This window comes from Balaenoptera physalus, assembly GCF_965194825.1.
Source record: "Balaenoptera physalus genome assembly, chromosome: 16".
Taxonomy (NCBI): Eukaryota; Metazoa; Chordata; class Mammalia; order Artiodactyla; family Balaenopteridae; genus Balaenoptera; species Balaenoptera physalus.
In genome coordinates this window covers 80,590,464-80,607,983 of record NC_138898.1, presented here as the reverse complement: position 1 = coordinate 80,607,983, position 17,520 = coordinate 80,590,464, and the positions used below count along the sequence as shown (strand labels likewise).

Sequence of the window (17,520 nt, the reverse complement as noted above, 5' to 3'; positions counted from 1 at the left end):
AAAACTTTTATCAGATATACACTTTGGAAATATTTTTTCTGTTCTGTGGCTTGTATCTTCATTTTCTTAACAGTGTCTTTTGAAGAGCAGAAGTTTTCATTTTTGATGAGGTATAATTTATCAAGTTGTTCTTTTATGGATTGTGCTTGTGGTATCTTATCTGAAAAATCTTTGCCTAACCCAGGGTTACAAAAGTTTTCTTCTAGACGTTTTTTAGTTTTAGGTTTTACACCTAGGTTAATGATACATATTGAGTTAATGTTCCTAATTAGATTGAGATATGGATCAAATTATACATATCTATTTTGCATATGGATATCTACTTGTTCCATCAACATTTGTTAAAAAGATTATTATTTCTCCACAGAACTGTTTTTGCACTTTTGCTGAAAACCAGTTGTCCATATATCAATAGGTCTATTTCTGGACTCTATTCTGTCGATCTGTTTCTCTATTTTTATGACAATACAGGGCTGCAATTTTAATCCAACGTGAAGTATAGCAATAGGAAGCACCTTACTTGCTTCTTGCCTAACCCACTTTAGAGTAGTAGCTCACCGATTTGCACGAGTTCTGGGATCCTTTCTTAGATAATCTAACAGGTGGCAAAATGTCTGGCATATAGTAGGTATTTTGATTTTTGTTTTTAAAAGATGAAAACATGAGGGATTATTTTTTTGAATGCCATATTGATTATTTTATTTGTAAATTCCTATAAGTCTCCTGTACTTACTAAAAAGTTTAGGTCCTGAAAGTCTGTTCATAAGTCCATTTGTTCAAAACTCCAAAGTGGGGGACCACTGTGAACATGTCCATATAGAGTTAAGTTTTAAAAGCACTGTTATGTTTTGTTTCTCTAATTTTCACTTCTTATTATTACTGTAAACCCTTTTACTTCTTTTGCACTTAAGAGAAGTGTTGGAATCAGTGTTTGTAAAGCCATTCAAAAACAAATACAAATGCAATATAATAAACCAAGAAAGGACTTGACAGACTAAAATGACAGCACACAGCTGATAACGTCTTGTGATGGTAACAGAGAAAGCACTTTTTCTTTTTCTCTGGGCTTCTTTGTTATTTTCTTTGCAAATCCCTAAGATCAAAGAACTAATAGAAGAGGTTCTGCTTAGATTGCACCCCTTTTTCACACATGTACGTACATTTGGGCACATGCAGGCACACATATTTGTAAGTGATGGGCTGCCCTCAGACTAGTTTGGCTGGGAAAATCAGATGGAGGCTCTCTTTCTAAAACCTATTTCATGCAAGGCAGGCGAATCGTGCCCTCATTTGCTGTTGTCTCTGGCTTCACCTCTAATCAGCAAATGGAGCTGTGCAGCCTACACAGGGTTCATCTGCAATTCGCTGCTCTCCCTTAGTTGGTGCAACACCGAACCATCTCATTTTGAACTTTAAGAGTGGCAGAGGAAGCCTTTGGTGGAAGATTGTAATTTGGGAGAAGGGAAAGTCAAGAGCAAGATCGCCTATTTTGAAGACAGGCTGGGTGTTGAAGGAGATTGCCTTGGTTAGTCGGTCTCTGAGCCTCCCTCTCAGCATATGCACTGCTGTGACCATGCCCTCCATCACCAATGACCTAAAAAATCACATAATTTCAACTATTCAAGAAACCTGTTCCCCGCCTGTTGTACATAGCTTGTGCACTTACCCCCTCTATTGCCAGAAAACATGTCTAAATCTTTTTACCTCCCAGCTAGCCTTCTGTTGTTGGCTGGCTGGCTTTCTTACTTCTTCTGTGATTGTCAAATGAATGCCTTAAAGCATTTTTTCCAGATCTCTTCCTTATCCTCCTGCCCCCCTCCCTTGCTAGTGTGCAAAATGCTTCCCTTGCTGAGTATGGGGCATAGTCATCTTATTTTCAAAAACCACTGTAGATAGTTCTGATAGACATTAATTTTCTTTGTGAACCACGGTAGACTAATGACTCAACAGGCCTTTGAAAATTGCCATTCATCGATCCTAAAAAGTTATTGTATAAACCAGACAATTTTTCTTCTTATATTGAAGCAGTACTTTATAGGCTGCCCAAGTTTCTTTAAGGAAATTCTTAAATTAGTTGCTGATAATTTGTTGGTGGATGGATATATGCACATATACACATGTATGTAATCATGTGTGCAACTCTTTAGAATGTTATAAGGTGAGTAGTTTATAAGCTATTTGTGTTTGAGTCTCATTGCTTACAATGGACAGTTTTTGTCATTTCACCCTCAAGACAGCCATTGAGAAATTAAGTGATTATTTTACTTGATACACAGTAAACAGTCCGTATAGGTTTATAGAGGGAACAAACAAATAGCAGCCTGTTTTTTTCAGGAACTGTTCCAAAGGGTCTATGCAGTAATTTTATAAATAAAACTGTATCTTTGAAAGTATAAAGATACTCTCTAAAGATAATCTTTGAAAACCTCTTATGTAATAAAAACTTTTAAAAGACTGCATTCTTTACCTCTTAAGCTACCACCTCTATACACATTTTGAGCCTCTCTTTCTTCCCCTCTTCCCCTCTTCCCCTACACAGCCTCCAGAGTTGAAAATCTCAATATTAATTGGAGCTGAGATGATTGTATTGCTGCTGCTAAGACTTCAGCAGGTCTCTTACAAGCTAATGTCACGGCATGGGGTCCATTTGCTCTGTGTAGCTATTCTGTGGTGCAGTGAGAATGCCTTGATTAATATGCTACATGAAAATAAAATGGATTTGGAAAAAATTATACCATACTCTCATAAATATTAATTCACATTTGTATGGAATTGCACATAATTTTCAATATACTTTGGAGCACCTTCAGTATGAAAAAAAGATTTGGTCTCCGAAGAGAATGGCATAATTTTTTTCTAAAAGCACAGCTGATACATTATTAAATACCATTTGTTTATTAACCCTATACTCTACATCCATATGATGTAGGGCAGTAGGTGGACGGTGTGAACAAAGAAAGGTGTTTTTTTCAGCCTGTGGGGAGTTTATGTATTACCCTTCGAAGTGGTACAGTTTAATCATATTATATAGAAGCAGTCCACAGTGGGACTTACCTGGCTGCTTCTGCTAGTGTTGCCATTATACCTGAGTGTTTTTTCATGATAGCTGACTAAATTGGTTACATTTGAGGCCAAATTCTGAGCAGATGTCTGACACAGCTGACTGTGGTAGTGGACATCAGACAAAGCAATAAACATAGCAGACATTTGTTGAACATTTGTCATCTGTTAGGCATAGTGTGCAAGGTTCTGAGACTGGAATTAATGGCCATGTGTACTTGCTTCGATCTCACCTTGTCCTCTAAACACTTCCTCACCACATCTTCATTGCCTTGGGAGACCTGCCTCTCCAGTGGCAGAGAGTAAATCATCTGCAGTGGAAGCAGCTAGAAGTTAGACCAGAAGCTACTCATTTGCCTTGTAGGATTATTATTTTTGATATATTCTTGCCCCAAAGATAAGGCCCTTCTCCTTTTCTGGGGCTTCTTGCTATTTGCTGTGATCCTTCCTGTGCGCCAGCAGTGCCTGCTTATTTGGGTTTCTTGGTTTCTTGCTTCTATCAGCATTTCTAGCTTGCCTCACTCACTCTGTGTTAGAGACAGCTTGAGATATTATTAAATCACTATTGTGGTTTATAGATTTGGATATTTTAGTTGTATTATTTATTTAGCAAGCATAATTTGACCATCTATTACTTGCCTGGCTCTGTAAGTGAAGCACTGGGGTTACTGATACTTAGTACCGACCTTATTCTTTCAAAGAATCATGCTACCAGCTGCCTCAGGGCTTTTACACAAGCTGTTCTCTCTGCCCAGACTTTCAGATCTAGGTCAAATGGCAGTCATCTCCTCAGCAACAGTCCCCTCCTCTAGGCTAGACCATTTCCCCCAGTTTTAGCACCCTGTTAGCTTTCCCTTAGAGCAGTTAGTTCAGTTTGCAATTATATATTTGTGTGATTTGATTAGTATCTGTCCCCTAAATTCTAAGTTCCATGATGTGGGGATTTTTCTCCCACACAATTGTTTTCCCAGCGCCTGCAGGACGGTGCTAAGTTTGTACTTGGAATATACTAGGTGCACAAAAAACATTTGTTGAATGAGTGGAGACCTGAGAACAGTGCTTTGCATTACAGAACGGTCTCCCTGAACTGGCAGCCACTGGGAAGGGTTCTTGAACTAGAAAAGGGAGGGGAGTAGAAGGGTGGGCTTTTGAGGCCAAGGCAAAGCAGATGTAAATGTCCAAGGTCCCCAAATAATGGCCGTGGCTGAATTGGGAAAGACATCAAGGAGCACCGTGTGTGTCAAGTCGGGAGTGCTGAGGTATTAGGAAGAGGTAGAATAGATAGATAACTGCTCCAAGAATACTGGCTGTGAAGGAGAGGAAAGAGAGAGTGGTATTTTGAGAATGAGAAATGGATGAAGGGGAATGTTTGTTTTTGTTTTTTATTTTATTTAAAAAATACATTATTTTATTTTTGGCTGCGTCGGGTCTTAGTTGCGGCAAGCGGGATCTTTCGTTGCAGCACGCATGCTCAGTAGTTGCGGTGTGGGGGCTCCAGAGCGCATGGGCTCTGTAGTTGCAGCACGTGGGCTCTCTAGTTGTGGCATGCGGGCTCAGTAGTTGCGGTGCATGGGCTTAGTTGCCCCACAGCATGTGGGATCTTAGTTCCCCGACCAGGGGTCAAACCCATGTCCCCTGCGTTGGAAGGCAGATTCTTAACCACTGGACCGCCAGGGGAGTCCCTGGTTTTACTTTATTTTTAAATGTGCATTTAGGACCACAGAAACTGAGAAACCGTGTGCAGATGAGGCTCCAGGAAGGAGCATTTTCAGTGTAAAGAGGAACATATCTATTCATTAACAAATGATTGAATGCCAAATCATTTTAGTGTTATTGCTTAATGTGTACATTTCTCAGGGTTCTAAGGACTTTAACATATATTGTATCAGGTCATATCTGAGTCCATTTTCCATGTGGGCTCAGAGTTGCAGTGACTTACTCCAAGTTTCATAATGAATAATATCAGCATCAGAGCCCGAACCCAGGTCTTTTGGTATCTCAGGATGTCCTGACCTGCCTGAAGGCACAGAACTAACCTATGTCATGTGGCCTGAAATGCTTGCCTGTAGTTCCTACAGGTGCTGCTCCCTATTCCAGAACATCCATGATCCTTCTCCCACCCTCCCCCATCCCCCAGCCACACACAGGAATAAGTGAAAAGTTGCTGTTGATCTTGGTGATAATATGGTTGTTACATTTTGCAAAGAAGATGGGAATTAAGGATGCTCAGAGGAACTTGTGGTAAAAATATAATGCATTAAGGAAACATTTTAATCATGTGAATTGACAGTTTCTTTCTTGCTGGCTCACATCCACCTGGCCCTGGTATGTTCAGTCTTGTGCTGATTTTTTTGAATTGAGCATGCACTTAGTACTCCTTTTCTGAAACGTAATTGATGTACCATCTTGGGAAGTGAGTGTATTAAGGCTCCTCAGGGAGTAGCATGCACTGGACCTAGGGGAGAGCCAGATGGAAAGCTACTACCCCAGGCAGCAGTGAAAGCACTTTTAATGGACAGATACTTTGTGCTTTGTTGAGCTTTTTCTTCCCCAAGAAGAATAGAAAGGATATATTTGTGGCATTAGGGAGTCAGAAAAATTGAGAGCCATGTTTCTTAGTTTTAGGTAGTGTCATACCCCACTTTCTTGCCTTTACTCCCTCCCTTCTAGGAACCCCATTTAGCCTCTGTTTTGGGTGTGACGCTAGCTACCTATGTAACCACCACTTTCCTTCTCTTTTTTTCTACAGAAAGATGTAGCACTTAAGCCTCAGGAACGTGTGGAGAAACGCCAGACCCCTCTGACCAAGAAGAAACGGGAAGCACTTACCAACGGCTTGTCCTTTCACTCCAAGAAGAGCAGACTCAGTCACCCACACCACTACAGCTCAGACCGGGAAAATGACCGCAACCTCTGCCAGCACCTCGGGAAGAGAAAGAAAATGCCGAAGGGACTCAGACAGGTGAGGAAGCTTAGGGTTTGTTCATTCCTGTGGCTGCTCTTCCTCAGGTGCCTGCTTCTCTGGGGTTCTTCCTAACAGGTGGAGAAGATATTATCCTTGGTGGGTGCCGGAGGGCTGCCCTGCAGAGCTGTGTGTTTGCTTCTAAAAGAATATACCACACCAAGCTCATTGTTTTTATCACAGTTTGAAACTTTAGCACGGTACCCTTTCAGTCACATGTGCTCTGTGTAACAAAGCCTGATGCTGGCGCTACTGGCATTGAGGGCAGACTAACGGAAGTCTTGGTGATGGTCCAGGTAGACTGGCTTGCAGGGAGAGATCCTCTGAGGTAAAACAAAGGAAACAGGCAGATTTGTTCAAATACACTGTGTATCTCAAGGTTCTGAGGCGCTAAAAATGGTTATCTGCATGCAGGCAGTACCCTGCATAAGATTTATGTTTTCCAGGGAAGCCCAAATACTGTGGCATGTGGGAGAGCACTGGAAGAAATGAGTTTGCCTTTTGGTTCTTTAGGTGTCCTCCGCAGCCTATAATTCAGGACTGTCTTTGTGATCTGCTGATTGTATGAAAGTCTGGTAGTGGGGCTTACTGGGCTGTTTAATAATTAGGTTTCAATGATCCACAAGAAAATACAGCTCTTGGCATTTGGGGAGCCTTTCTGCCTGTGGAAATCCCCATATGAGATAGATTAATAATGAGAAATGAAGCTGTTTATAGCAATTTTTCAGCACAAATCCGGAGGCTTTAGCACCTGCTGAGTTACCTGTGTCCTGGGTGTGTTTTGTTTGTTTTTGGAGGGACCACTGGGTGGAATTGACTATCACTTGAAGGAAGCAGAGGAAGGGAGTGTGGTTCACAGAGCAGGTGCTGCTAATTAGAAGCTGAACAGGTAATTCCTAGTTTGCAGATGTTTCTCTGCAGAGGGAAGAGATCTAGGATCAGACAAAACAGTGGTTCTAAAACCTCACAGATCATTAGAATCATATCATGAGCCTTATTAAACACATATTCCTAGCTCTACCCTAGAACCTGATGAACCAGAATCGCTAGGGGTTTAGGCACAGAAGTTTGTCATCTCAAATTTCCTATTTGATAATGGTCAAGCCAGTTTGGAAATTTTTCTTACAAAGAATCAAGAATATATTTTTGGTGATGAATTTCAGTTAAAAGATTTGAAAGATCAAAGTCCTTAATAAGTTTGGTGTCAGAGTGGAACTTGATGGGTAAACTTCTGAGAAAATACCTAGAGTGATGGATTTCAGCATGGACTCATGAGGATCTCAGGGAAGTATCCCCACCTCTGACACACATGGTGGTTTTTCTTTGTCCTGAAATGAAATGCCAGGTTAGAGTTATAATGGTTATTATTAACATTTATCTGATGCATAACACGGTACAGTCGTTCAGTGAGGGAGTTTGTGTAGTATAATCTACAATTTTCACAACAACCCTGGTTAGTAGATGGTATTATGGTTACTTTACAGATGGGAAAACTGGGGCTTAAAGAAATAAAGTGACTTGTCTGAGGCCACTTAACAGTGAGGTACAGAGCTAGGGTTTAGACCCAGATTTCTCTGCCTTTCTCTGTTTTCCCTGTATATTCTGCTTCCCTTGTTTGAGATAAGGACTCCAAGTCGTGAGATGCAGGGAGTCTATAAGTATTTTTAGAAACTACATGAGTTGGTTTGGTCAGAGGGAGTGATTGTGGTCATAGAAATGGCCTATGAAAGCTCAAGAAGAAAACAGGATAAACTATCAAGTACAGAGAGCAGAGAAAGAGCTTGGAAAGTTGAAGGCAACCACATTTGGATGAAGATTAAAAAAAAAAAACTTTCTGTTTTTTTTTGACAGAGAGTGGGGTGAGGGAGGAAGGGCTGGGTTCTATAAAAGATAGTTTTCCTGTGGTATTTGTGACTTCCAACGCATGCCTCTCCATGTGAGATATGTAGCAAAAGTGATTATTCCCGATGGAGAGAGGTTGCAGTGTAACCACTGCCTCTCCAACAGGGTGGGAGGAGGGCTTCTTACCCTTTCAGACAAGAAATCAATTTAATTCTGAGCTTACACACAGCTGTGGTTCCTCATCCTTGACTCTCTTACTTCCATACTTGATCTGACTTTTCTGTTCTCTGTCTTCGAAATCCTTCTTTCTACTCTGTCCTCTAGTGAAAGAGTTTATGATCTTACAAGAAGGCAAGGACTTGTATGTCTCAAATTCGAGTAGCTTTTTGGTCTTAATTATCCATCTTCTGGTACTAATGTTATTTGAAATCAAAGCGATCCTTATTTCAGGGAAAATATTTGAAAAGCAATTAGTTTGACTCACTTTTTATGAATCATGGAGAAGGAAAGAATGAATCGTATCTTTGGCCTATGTAAGAGTTTTAAAAACAAGTGGTGTTTTCTTATCTTCAGTGTTGATGCCAAAGTATACTATCCAAGTGTTATTTTAGTAGGAAGGGAAACAGAAGTTGATAATTGAGGTAAAGCTGTAATACTTTCATTTATAATATTCCTAGCATCATATGTGCTATTATGAAACCCTGAACAAATCACTGTCTGTTGCTGCCCATCTGTAAAATGAGAGATTTGGATTAGAAGGTTTCTCAGTTCCATGATTCTTTAAGTTTTTGAATAACACAGATATATAGTGTTGCTGAGGTCTGTAAAAGAAGACCATAGTAGGTCTGAAAGTACTTAGTTTTGGAGTCTGTAACTGGTTGGCTCTGTGAAGACATTAAAGGAGAAGAGTGAAAAAAAAAGCTCCAGCTGAGCTTGCACCCATCCCGATGAAGCAGTATATTTTGCCCGTGCTCGTCTCCATTTCCATACTGTTAAAAGAAAGTGTTCTAAGTAGTAACCACCCCAATGTAACTTACTTGTTGGATTATGTTTTTAAGTATAAATACATACTGACTTAGAAGGTGCTGAGCTGGCAACTGTCTTGTAAAATGGTTGCACTTTTTTATATGGCAAATTTGAATTTTCTTTTTAATTTCCAAAGGGGTTTTAAAAAATGAAGAAAGGAGTAAGTGTTATATAAAAGACTACATGTCTTTCTGACCCCCCCTATGCTTATGTTTGTCCTACACAGAACTATTTGCCCATGATGTGAGTACTCAAACATTATATTAAAAAGTTTTGGCTCTTACTAATAAGGATATGGTAGGTTGGTTTTTTTTTTGCTTGTTTTGTTTTGTTTTGTTTTTCCTACTTTGACTTGGGAGCGGGAAAATCAAAACAGAGGTTGATAGGTCCTCTGCATAAGGATCTTTACTCTCTAACTGGGAAACTACTGAAGAGCACATTGAAGTTATGTGCTGCCAAACCTTCCAACTGACCGAGCCTTAACTTCTGCAGAAGCGTTTTGGGAAAACTTAACTCCTCTGAGGACTTTGAGTTTAGTTTTCTTTCAGTATGTCTAACTTCTAGACCACAGGGGATGCTTTAAAAATTTAGTACTTTGTAGTTGAAAACACTGAGCAGAGGGGTTTTAAAAATAGAAAAGAGATGAGGAAAAGTTGATAAGGGTTCAGAGAACTCTCAGATTTGTCTCTGAGTGGATATTTCTAAATCTTCATTTAGTCCATTAGTCTGTCCCGTCTTTCTCTAGTATGAACTGAACCAGAGGAAATAGGCTTAAGTGAGCTAGGAGGAATTTTTAGGTTATATGAACTCTTCTAACTAACAGACACAAGGATGGATCATCAAAATAAATTCCGGAGTCTCCCTCCTAACTGAATTTTAACTGCCAAAAAGCCATTCATCTAAGGACAGAATTTCCCAGAGAGAGGCAACCTATTGAGATAGCTTCTAGCCATAGGAGAACACTATTTGGGAGGAAAATAAAGGAATTCGGGAATATTTCAGGAGCCCGGCAGTTAGACTCTAACCTTGCTGGTGAGAATGGCTTATGTGGGAATGCCTTACGTGGTTTAAAAATCTTTATACAAATTGATCTGGGTAGGTGTTGCTTGTAAAGAATGGAAGTTTGCTCCTCTCTCTGAAAGTCTAGTTTGGTGGAGTCAAACTTGGTGGAGGATTAATAGCTGACATTGTAGATATCAAAGATGTATACTGATTTCTAGGAAGAGGAGGGATTGATCCCAGTGCCAAGTCTTTAGAATTAGAGCTCTTGTTTAAAGCTTTGCGTGGTGGCTGCGTCTGCTTTGTGTATTGGCATTGCATGTTCGCCTTATTTGGAGTGAGTGGTTGTGTTGGTCAAGGGCCCAGGTGACTAAACCACCAGCTGAGCTTGCACCCATCCTGATGAAGCAGTATATCTTGCCCGTGCTCTTCTCCTTTGAGAGCATTTACTACCAGAGGCAGATCCTTTATTTCAGTGGACTCACTCAGATTGTCGGAAGACTTCTTGGTGACATTTGTTACTAGTAGAAATTAACTTGTGAAGGAGGATTTATAATGGAAAACTTTGATTAAGCAGACCCAGTTCAAGTCACATTGCTGAAGACCTTCTAATTAGTTCTGGGTGGAAATCCAGGCTGAAATCACACAGGTATTTATCCAGTTTGACGCTAGAGCCTACAGGTTTCTGGAAATCAGAGCATTTGAAACACTAATGTAATTAGGTGTTATACTTTAGTAATGAAAAGACGTGCACTTTGCTAGGTGCTCTTTCATAAATACATTTGTTATAATGGTTAAATGACTGAAGGTATATTGAGCTGGTATCAAGAAATGTGAGCTGCAGTTAAATCGTTTTTACTTCATACTTCAGAGTTTCAAGTTTAATGTGTTAATTGGGATTTCATTTGCTTTTTAAAAATTGTGTAGTCATGTGAAGGTTACAAATTGAGATATTAAAGAAAATTCTTTATTTTTCCTTCTGATGCATTTAAGTTGCACACTACTTCTTTCCCTTTGCCAAAACTACAGAAATAAGAGTAAAAACATGGAAGAAAAGACTGGGACCAGGAGTGAGGAAGGAGGTTGGCTTATAATTGCTCTTGGAATCTTGATTGACTTGAAATAAGGATAAGATGCCAGTTTTTAACATCTGATTTTTGGGGAACCTCCAACCCAGGCCGATCTCTTTTCAGAATTAGTTGTGTATTATATTGGAGGTATTTGTTTGGTATTTGGAAACCTGCGACTATTATAACAACAGATTATATGAAGGTTTTTGGTGTTCCCCCCCCCCCTTGGGCTTTAGAAGCAGTGAGTTTATTTTTTGAGTTCTAGAATTTTTGTTTTGTGTCTTTTGACCCCGTACATTGTTGTCTGGGATATATTCTATTGGCCCTGCATGTTGGTAAGAGTGAGCATAAATATCACTTGACTTCTGTGAGACAGATGTTTGAAGTGAGGTGGCCAGTAATAAATTTTATCCCAAGTGATGTATATAACTCTTAATTAAAATTTAGTAAAAATTGACCAAAAAGAGGACATAGCACATTGATTACCATCTCATAAAATAAAACCCATAGAGAGAAAATAGGCTGAATTGGAAAAGGAACTGCAATTAAAAGAATGGACATTAACTCAGCTCCAATGATCCTGAGACCTATAGAAACATTAACTCAGCTCCAATGATCCTGAGACCTATAGAAATTGTTTAATAAAACAGTGACATTCACTAATCCCAAAGTAGGAATTTGTTATATGTATGTGTGTGTGGAGTTTTATTAAGGGCCATTTAAATATACTAAATATACTATATATTCTTAGAGGAGTAAGATGGGCAGTGACAGAAATCATTCTCAACTCTACCTACTATAAATTCCTACAATACTGGTGATTGAAGGGTGAGGCAGCATGTTTTTCTCTTTACAAGATTTAGACACTACGCTTCGGATACTTGATGAAGGTAGACAGACTCCCTTTATTTATATTAAAACTGCATTCTGTGTTAATTTAATGGAAGCTTTTCCCTTTTCTGAAGATACAGTGTTGTCTGCATGTGGCCAGATCTTAGCTACAGAACGTGAAATAAGCCTCCATGTGTTCTGCATTCTAATCTCCACTTACAGCAGTCCCATCTCCACACAAGTCTGTACATGACAGGTAATGAGTGGGAGGTGGGAGTGGGTAGGTGGCTGTGTGGTTTGCAGTGGTGTCAGTTGGGGAGCTGAACAGATGGTTGTGATAGCCACGTGTTGCGAGATTCCCGTGGGAGTTGATGGTGGTGACAGGCGACTCACAATGTGCTATTTACAGTTTGGGTTTACAGTCTTTCAGTGACATCTGAATGCTCTTTAGCAACTGCTTTCATTACTGCCTTTCGAGGAGCTGCTAATTGAAAATGAAATTGTGGGTGGGCTTTAAGGCAGGCCCAGGCAGCTCTGTGTGGTAAATGTTACTTGAGAACTGTTGGATATTTTAAGGGCCAATTTGTAATTCTTCTTCCAAGGAGGAAAAGCTAAAGGTGCATTTGAAGATTCAGTATGTGCACATAGGCAGAGCCGAATGTCTCATCCTGCCCAGAGAGCCAAATGTGGACTCACTGGGCTGGAAAACAAGCCATCTGCCCAGGGCTCACCTTTGTATGGTTTCCTTTAAATGTGTATAACTGTGTAAGGTTCTTATTTTAAACCTGCTAACATCTTGTAATTGCCATGAGTTTTTTGTAGGACATCATCCTTCTTTCTTCCTCTGCTGTTTGTATAGTGACTGTGCAGGAGAAAATGATGATCTGATCTCTTGAACTCTGAGATGTTATATTCAAGGTCTTGCATACAACTTTTCTTCCTATAAACCTTTTCCTATCATACAATTCTGTTGAAGGCAGTTGGGGCCTCCAAGCACAATGAGGGAAGAGGAGGATGGAGGATTAGATTGGACTTTGTGGATGGTGTTCTTGATTCTCTTATGGCTGCCTCCAGCTGCGGAATTGTCATTTGTACCTCATCTTCAGAGTTTGTTAGCTAAAGCATCAGTAGCATTTCTGAAATGGTAGCTTTTGTAAGTGTTTACATGTTGAATTGTTTTATTGCCCATACTCAAAATAGCTTTGCACGGAGAAATCTTGTGGTGAACAAGGAATGACCTCCCTCTTGGAAGTGCTGTTAGCTCTCTTTTTAATTAAATGTGAAGATAGATACAACATTACTGCATTCTTTTTAGCTTTCCCTTGAACATTTCAGTGACTACTGTGAGACAAAACCATACTGAATTATATGCTTTGTTTGAGTAGGGCCGATATTTGCTTTTAGAGAGTTCCTGAGGGGCTGAGGGGACCTTGATGACACACCCCTTGCTGTACTTAACCCTCAGTCCCATTAGACCTGCTTTGCCACAGGAACCCAACTGTTTTAATATGCTTGAGTTACTGCTGGGTCCTAATGATGTTTAAAAGACCCTATTTGGGTATTCTAAATGAATTCTGGAGCATTTTGTCTCTTGATACAAGTCGTGATGATTTTGTACCAAGCAATAGAGTTCTTTCAGAAACTCAGGGTCTTTTCACATCTAGAGGTGTGTGTCCTTATACTAGTGTTCACAAACACACACACAGGAGCAGAAACCAAAATGGCTCGCAAACTTGGGCCAAGTCCTGTCCGGGCCTGCCTGGTGTCTTTCAGGAGGCCCAACAAGCTCTGCCATGGGGCCTGCGGAAACACTTGACCTGCATTCATTGATCACAGCTCTGCAGAAGCTGCCACTTCTCCCGCGCCTCTGCCTACAGTGACGCCGTTATTGCTGGTCATTCTGTGACCACCGTGCACCTGCGATTGCTCAGGAAGCACTCACGTCACTACATGTCTTGAAATCATGTAGTGCAAGGCTGGACGGTCCTAATTGCTAGTGATGGTTCTGAGTGGCTGAGATTGGCTGTGATTAGATTGAGAAGCAATTAGCTGCATTTTATGGATGGGAACATACAGAATAATGTTTCTCAAAGGGTGATCTTCAGACCACCTATGTCAGAACGACCCTGGGGCTTTTATTAACATGCAGATTTCCAGACAGCACCTCTGACTGGTGGAGCCACAGTCCCTGGGATGAGGGTAAGAGTGTGACACCAAGTTCCTTAAGCAACTCCAATGCAGGTGCTGTAAGAATCATACTTTTAGTAAACTGAATCGTGTTTTTTTTTTTTTTTTTTAGAAAAGAGAAAGGGAACATTTCTGTGCTATTTGCAAAACTTGTAACAAATCTTAAAGTTTTTAAACCATATCCTGTTTGAAATAATTTTATCAATACTAGGACCATATTCTCGTTCTGTATATTTACTAATTGAGTTCTTTTTCAAAATATTATTGGAAAAAAGAAATGTTTCTTCCGAATACTATAGACATTACATTATAAAAAATGTTTTCAAAATGGCTGCTTTTTGTTAGTTTACTAGAATGTAGCCTCAGTAGAATAATTATGTTGTATTCTTCTCTCTTTATACCCCCAAGCTCCCTCAAAGAACACAGCTTTTTATACATCTGGTAACTGGAGTTTATTCATTACTCTTTCTTTTAGTTTCCTTTTTTTTTTGGCTACACCATGCGGCATGAGGGATCTTAGTTCCCTGACCAGGGATCAAACCTGTGCCCCCTGTAGTGGAGGTGCGTAGTCTTAACCACTGGACCGCCAGGGATGTCCCTTTTAGGTTCCTCTTATTGCTTTCTTCTTTCAGCACCACAGTGGTATTTCACTCTTAACGTTTATAAATTTTATGAATCCTCCATATTATAAAAATTGGTGGTATTCAGTGGCAGTATTGGGGGGCAGGTGTGAATTAAATCTGAAAATACTGCCTAGGTATCAGTTGAGCCTAAAGACCATTAACTGTTTTCTTCATTAGTAAGAAAGCTTCAATATAATAAAATTTTATACTTGAATTTCTGGTTTGGGTTCCACAAATTCAAAAGGAAATATTTTCCTTCTAAAACCAGACAGACCAAAGGCCCTCAGAAGAAATTTTGTTTAAGTAGCAAAACGTAGATTTAGGACTTAACAATTGCCTGAGGTGTGTCAACAGTGGGTAGCATTTGTTTTTAATGCATTGCTCTGAGACCAGAAATACTGTTCCTCTGGAGATGAGTGCAAAATGATCTCCTGAACAGTTGCTAATGAAATTATCACACTGTATGAATAAGACTGTTGATAACAACTTCTGATGTAAAAAAATACTGTCATCAAATTTCTCTAAGAAATAATGAGGATGATGGGAAAAGCCCCTGCCTCTCAGGTGAAATATAAAGCTGGGCAATGGGCCCAGCTCACATTGCTAGAAGGCTGAATGGTACTTTCTGAAACTTAAGCAGCCCACTTGCATAATTTATCATCACCTGCCTCCTACCTCCTCGTATTAAAACTCTAAATTTGTATTTCTCAAATGAATATGGCAGTGGGGAGTATTAGGGCGAGGCATTCGCGGGCTGTGATTATGTAGCTATGTGTGAAGGGGGATATATTGGGATCATGTAGGGAGTCTATGCCAGCTGCCCCCTTGGTTCTCTAGGTAGAGTGAGGAGACAAATTGACATACCAGAATACTGAGAGAGAAGGATATGGAGTTTAAAAAACCTTTCCCTGATGATTCTGACCCCGCTCTTTTCTGCTTCCTCTTAAACCTGATGGCCCATCTTTCTTCTTCCTTTTCTATCTTGGAGCTTGTCTTCAGGCTAGACTTTCAGCTTTTGGGCTTTCATCTCACTCTCTCCTTCCCTTCAAAATCTCTTGCTTGCTTCTCCACCCAGTCAGGATTGCATGGGAAGCCACTTAGATTTGCTCTTAAAGTTACAAAATGCCTTTGCCACCTGGTTCATTGCTCCCTTGACCATGCTGGTCCTTTCCCCTCAACATTTATACTGGTCATCTTACCTGGATTCTTAGCATAGTTCAGCATTGTTTTGCTCATTGCTATTTACTCTCTTGTTCAAAAAGTTTCAGTGACCCTCCATAGCCAGTGAAATAAAATCAAAGCTGCCTTAGTGTAGGACCTCCTGGATCCCAAGTTTGCTTCAACGTACCTTTCCTGCTTTGCCTCCCTCTTTCTGCTCTCCATAAACACCAAACCGTTGCTGCACTTGCTGTTATTTGCAAGAGCCCTGTGTTTCCTCCACACTGCCAAGCCTGTGCCTATGCTGTTCCCTTCATTTGGAATGGCCTTCTTCAATAGTCATATTTATCTTTCAATGACTACTTCAAATCTACTTCTTCCTTGAAGCTTTTATCATCTTTTCTCTCCGAATTAATTGCATTTTCTTCAGAACTCCCATGATCCTCTGTTTATAACTAGGGTGACCCCAGAATTTATCACCTCATGTAGGACATTTCTGAGAGTGAAAGGGGGCACTATGAATAATTACCTTGGAACAATAAGCATAAATCAGGACTTCCTGGAAAACTAGGATTATACAGTCACTGTCTTTATAATTCACTTTTGACCTTTTTCATCTTGTACCCTGTTTTAGAGTTGGTTGAATACACATCCTCCCCACCTAAAGTCAAGCTTCCTGAGGACATTTCTCTGTGACACAACAAGGGGCCCAGGATTGTGCTGCATGTAGGAAGTAAAACCCTTGAAACCCGTTTCAAGGCTATCCCTGCCTGGAAAACCTGAGATACCTTTCGTGTTTTCCGTTTCCGTTGTCGAGCCCTTGCAATTCATTCTCCATACAACCACCAGCGTGAGCTTTTAAAAATACACATTTGATCATATTATTCACAGATGTGAATTCACTCAGTGTTTTCAAATTAAAATTCAGATTCCTATGGGCTCTAGTGCCTGGCTCTCCAGCGCTCTTTCTTCAGCTTCATGTCTTGCTCACTGGGTGCTGCCCCTCTGTCCTTCCTTCATTTCCTCCAACATGTCAGGTTCTCTCCCACCTCAGGTAGCTTACACACGTTGTTCTCTCCGCCCAAAGTTCTCCCTTCCTACTGCTCTTGGCATCATGGGCTCCTTCTAGTCTTTTAGGCTTGAGCTGAAATGTCAACTTTTTAAAGAGGCTTTTCCTGACCATAATGTTCACTCCAGGGGTGTCCCTTTATTCCCTTCTCCTTTGCACCCACCTTTTTAGTTTCCTAACAGTTAGCACAATTTATAATTACAGACTTTTCCATTCTGTATCCTTCTTTCTGCCCCTTCTGCTAGACTCCAGGCTCTGCTGAGGCAAAGTACCATAGCCATTTTCTCCACCATAGTGTTTGTAGCACATTGCCTGGCACATAGAAGAAGGTGCTTCATAAATTAAGGTTGAATGATTGGAGGTTGGAATAATAATTATTTTTGCAATTGATGACATTGCCAGTTGCATGCTCTTGTTGCATTCCAACGTTAATTGCTTACAGCAGAAAAAAAAGCCAATACAGTATGACCTTTGTTTTCCCTCTCTGGGGATATGAATGTAAAATGAGATACTGATGATCAGCAGATACACACCAGGCAAAGATTTAATCCAAGAAGTCACTGCCCTTCTGGTGGATGGCGTCTGCTGTTCTCCCATGGAATGTATCAGCATTCTGTCGTCCCAGTGTCCTGCCCATCAGTATGGTGAAATTGCTACTGCAGCCAAGAAAAGCTGGCCCAGGGAAACTGCAGC

General features: G+C 40.3%; 1 protein-coding gene and 1 long non-coding RNA gene across 5 annotated transcripts in view; one reads left to right on the top strand and one right to left on the bottom strand.

Moving 5' to 3' along the window:
* The window catches only part of AUTS2 (activator of transcription and developmental regulator AUTS2), a 1,112,861-nt gene that overhangs the window by 273,988 nt on the left and 821,353 nt on the right, over nucleotides 1-17,520 (top strand). For all 4 annotated transcript variants that reach the window (XM_082432283.1, XM_082432281.1, XM_082432285.1 and 1 more), the window contains exon 2: nucleotides 5,810-6,022. In XM_082432283.1, the coding sequence (XP_082288409.1) occupies nucleotides 5,810-6,022 (213 nt within the window). The remainder of the gene's footprint in view (nucleotides 1-5,809; nucleotides 6,023-17,520) is intronic.
* Nucleotides 11,176-14,626, bottom strand: LOC309646300. Its single transcript, XR_014255265.1, has 2 exons — nucleotides 11,585-14,626; nucleotides 11,176-11,546 (listed from the first exon to the last, which is right to left on the bottom strand). It is a non-coding gene; the product is annotated as an uncharacterized lncRNA (long non-coding RNA).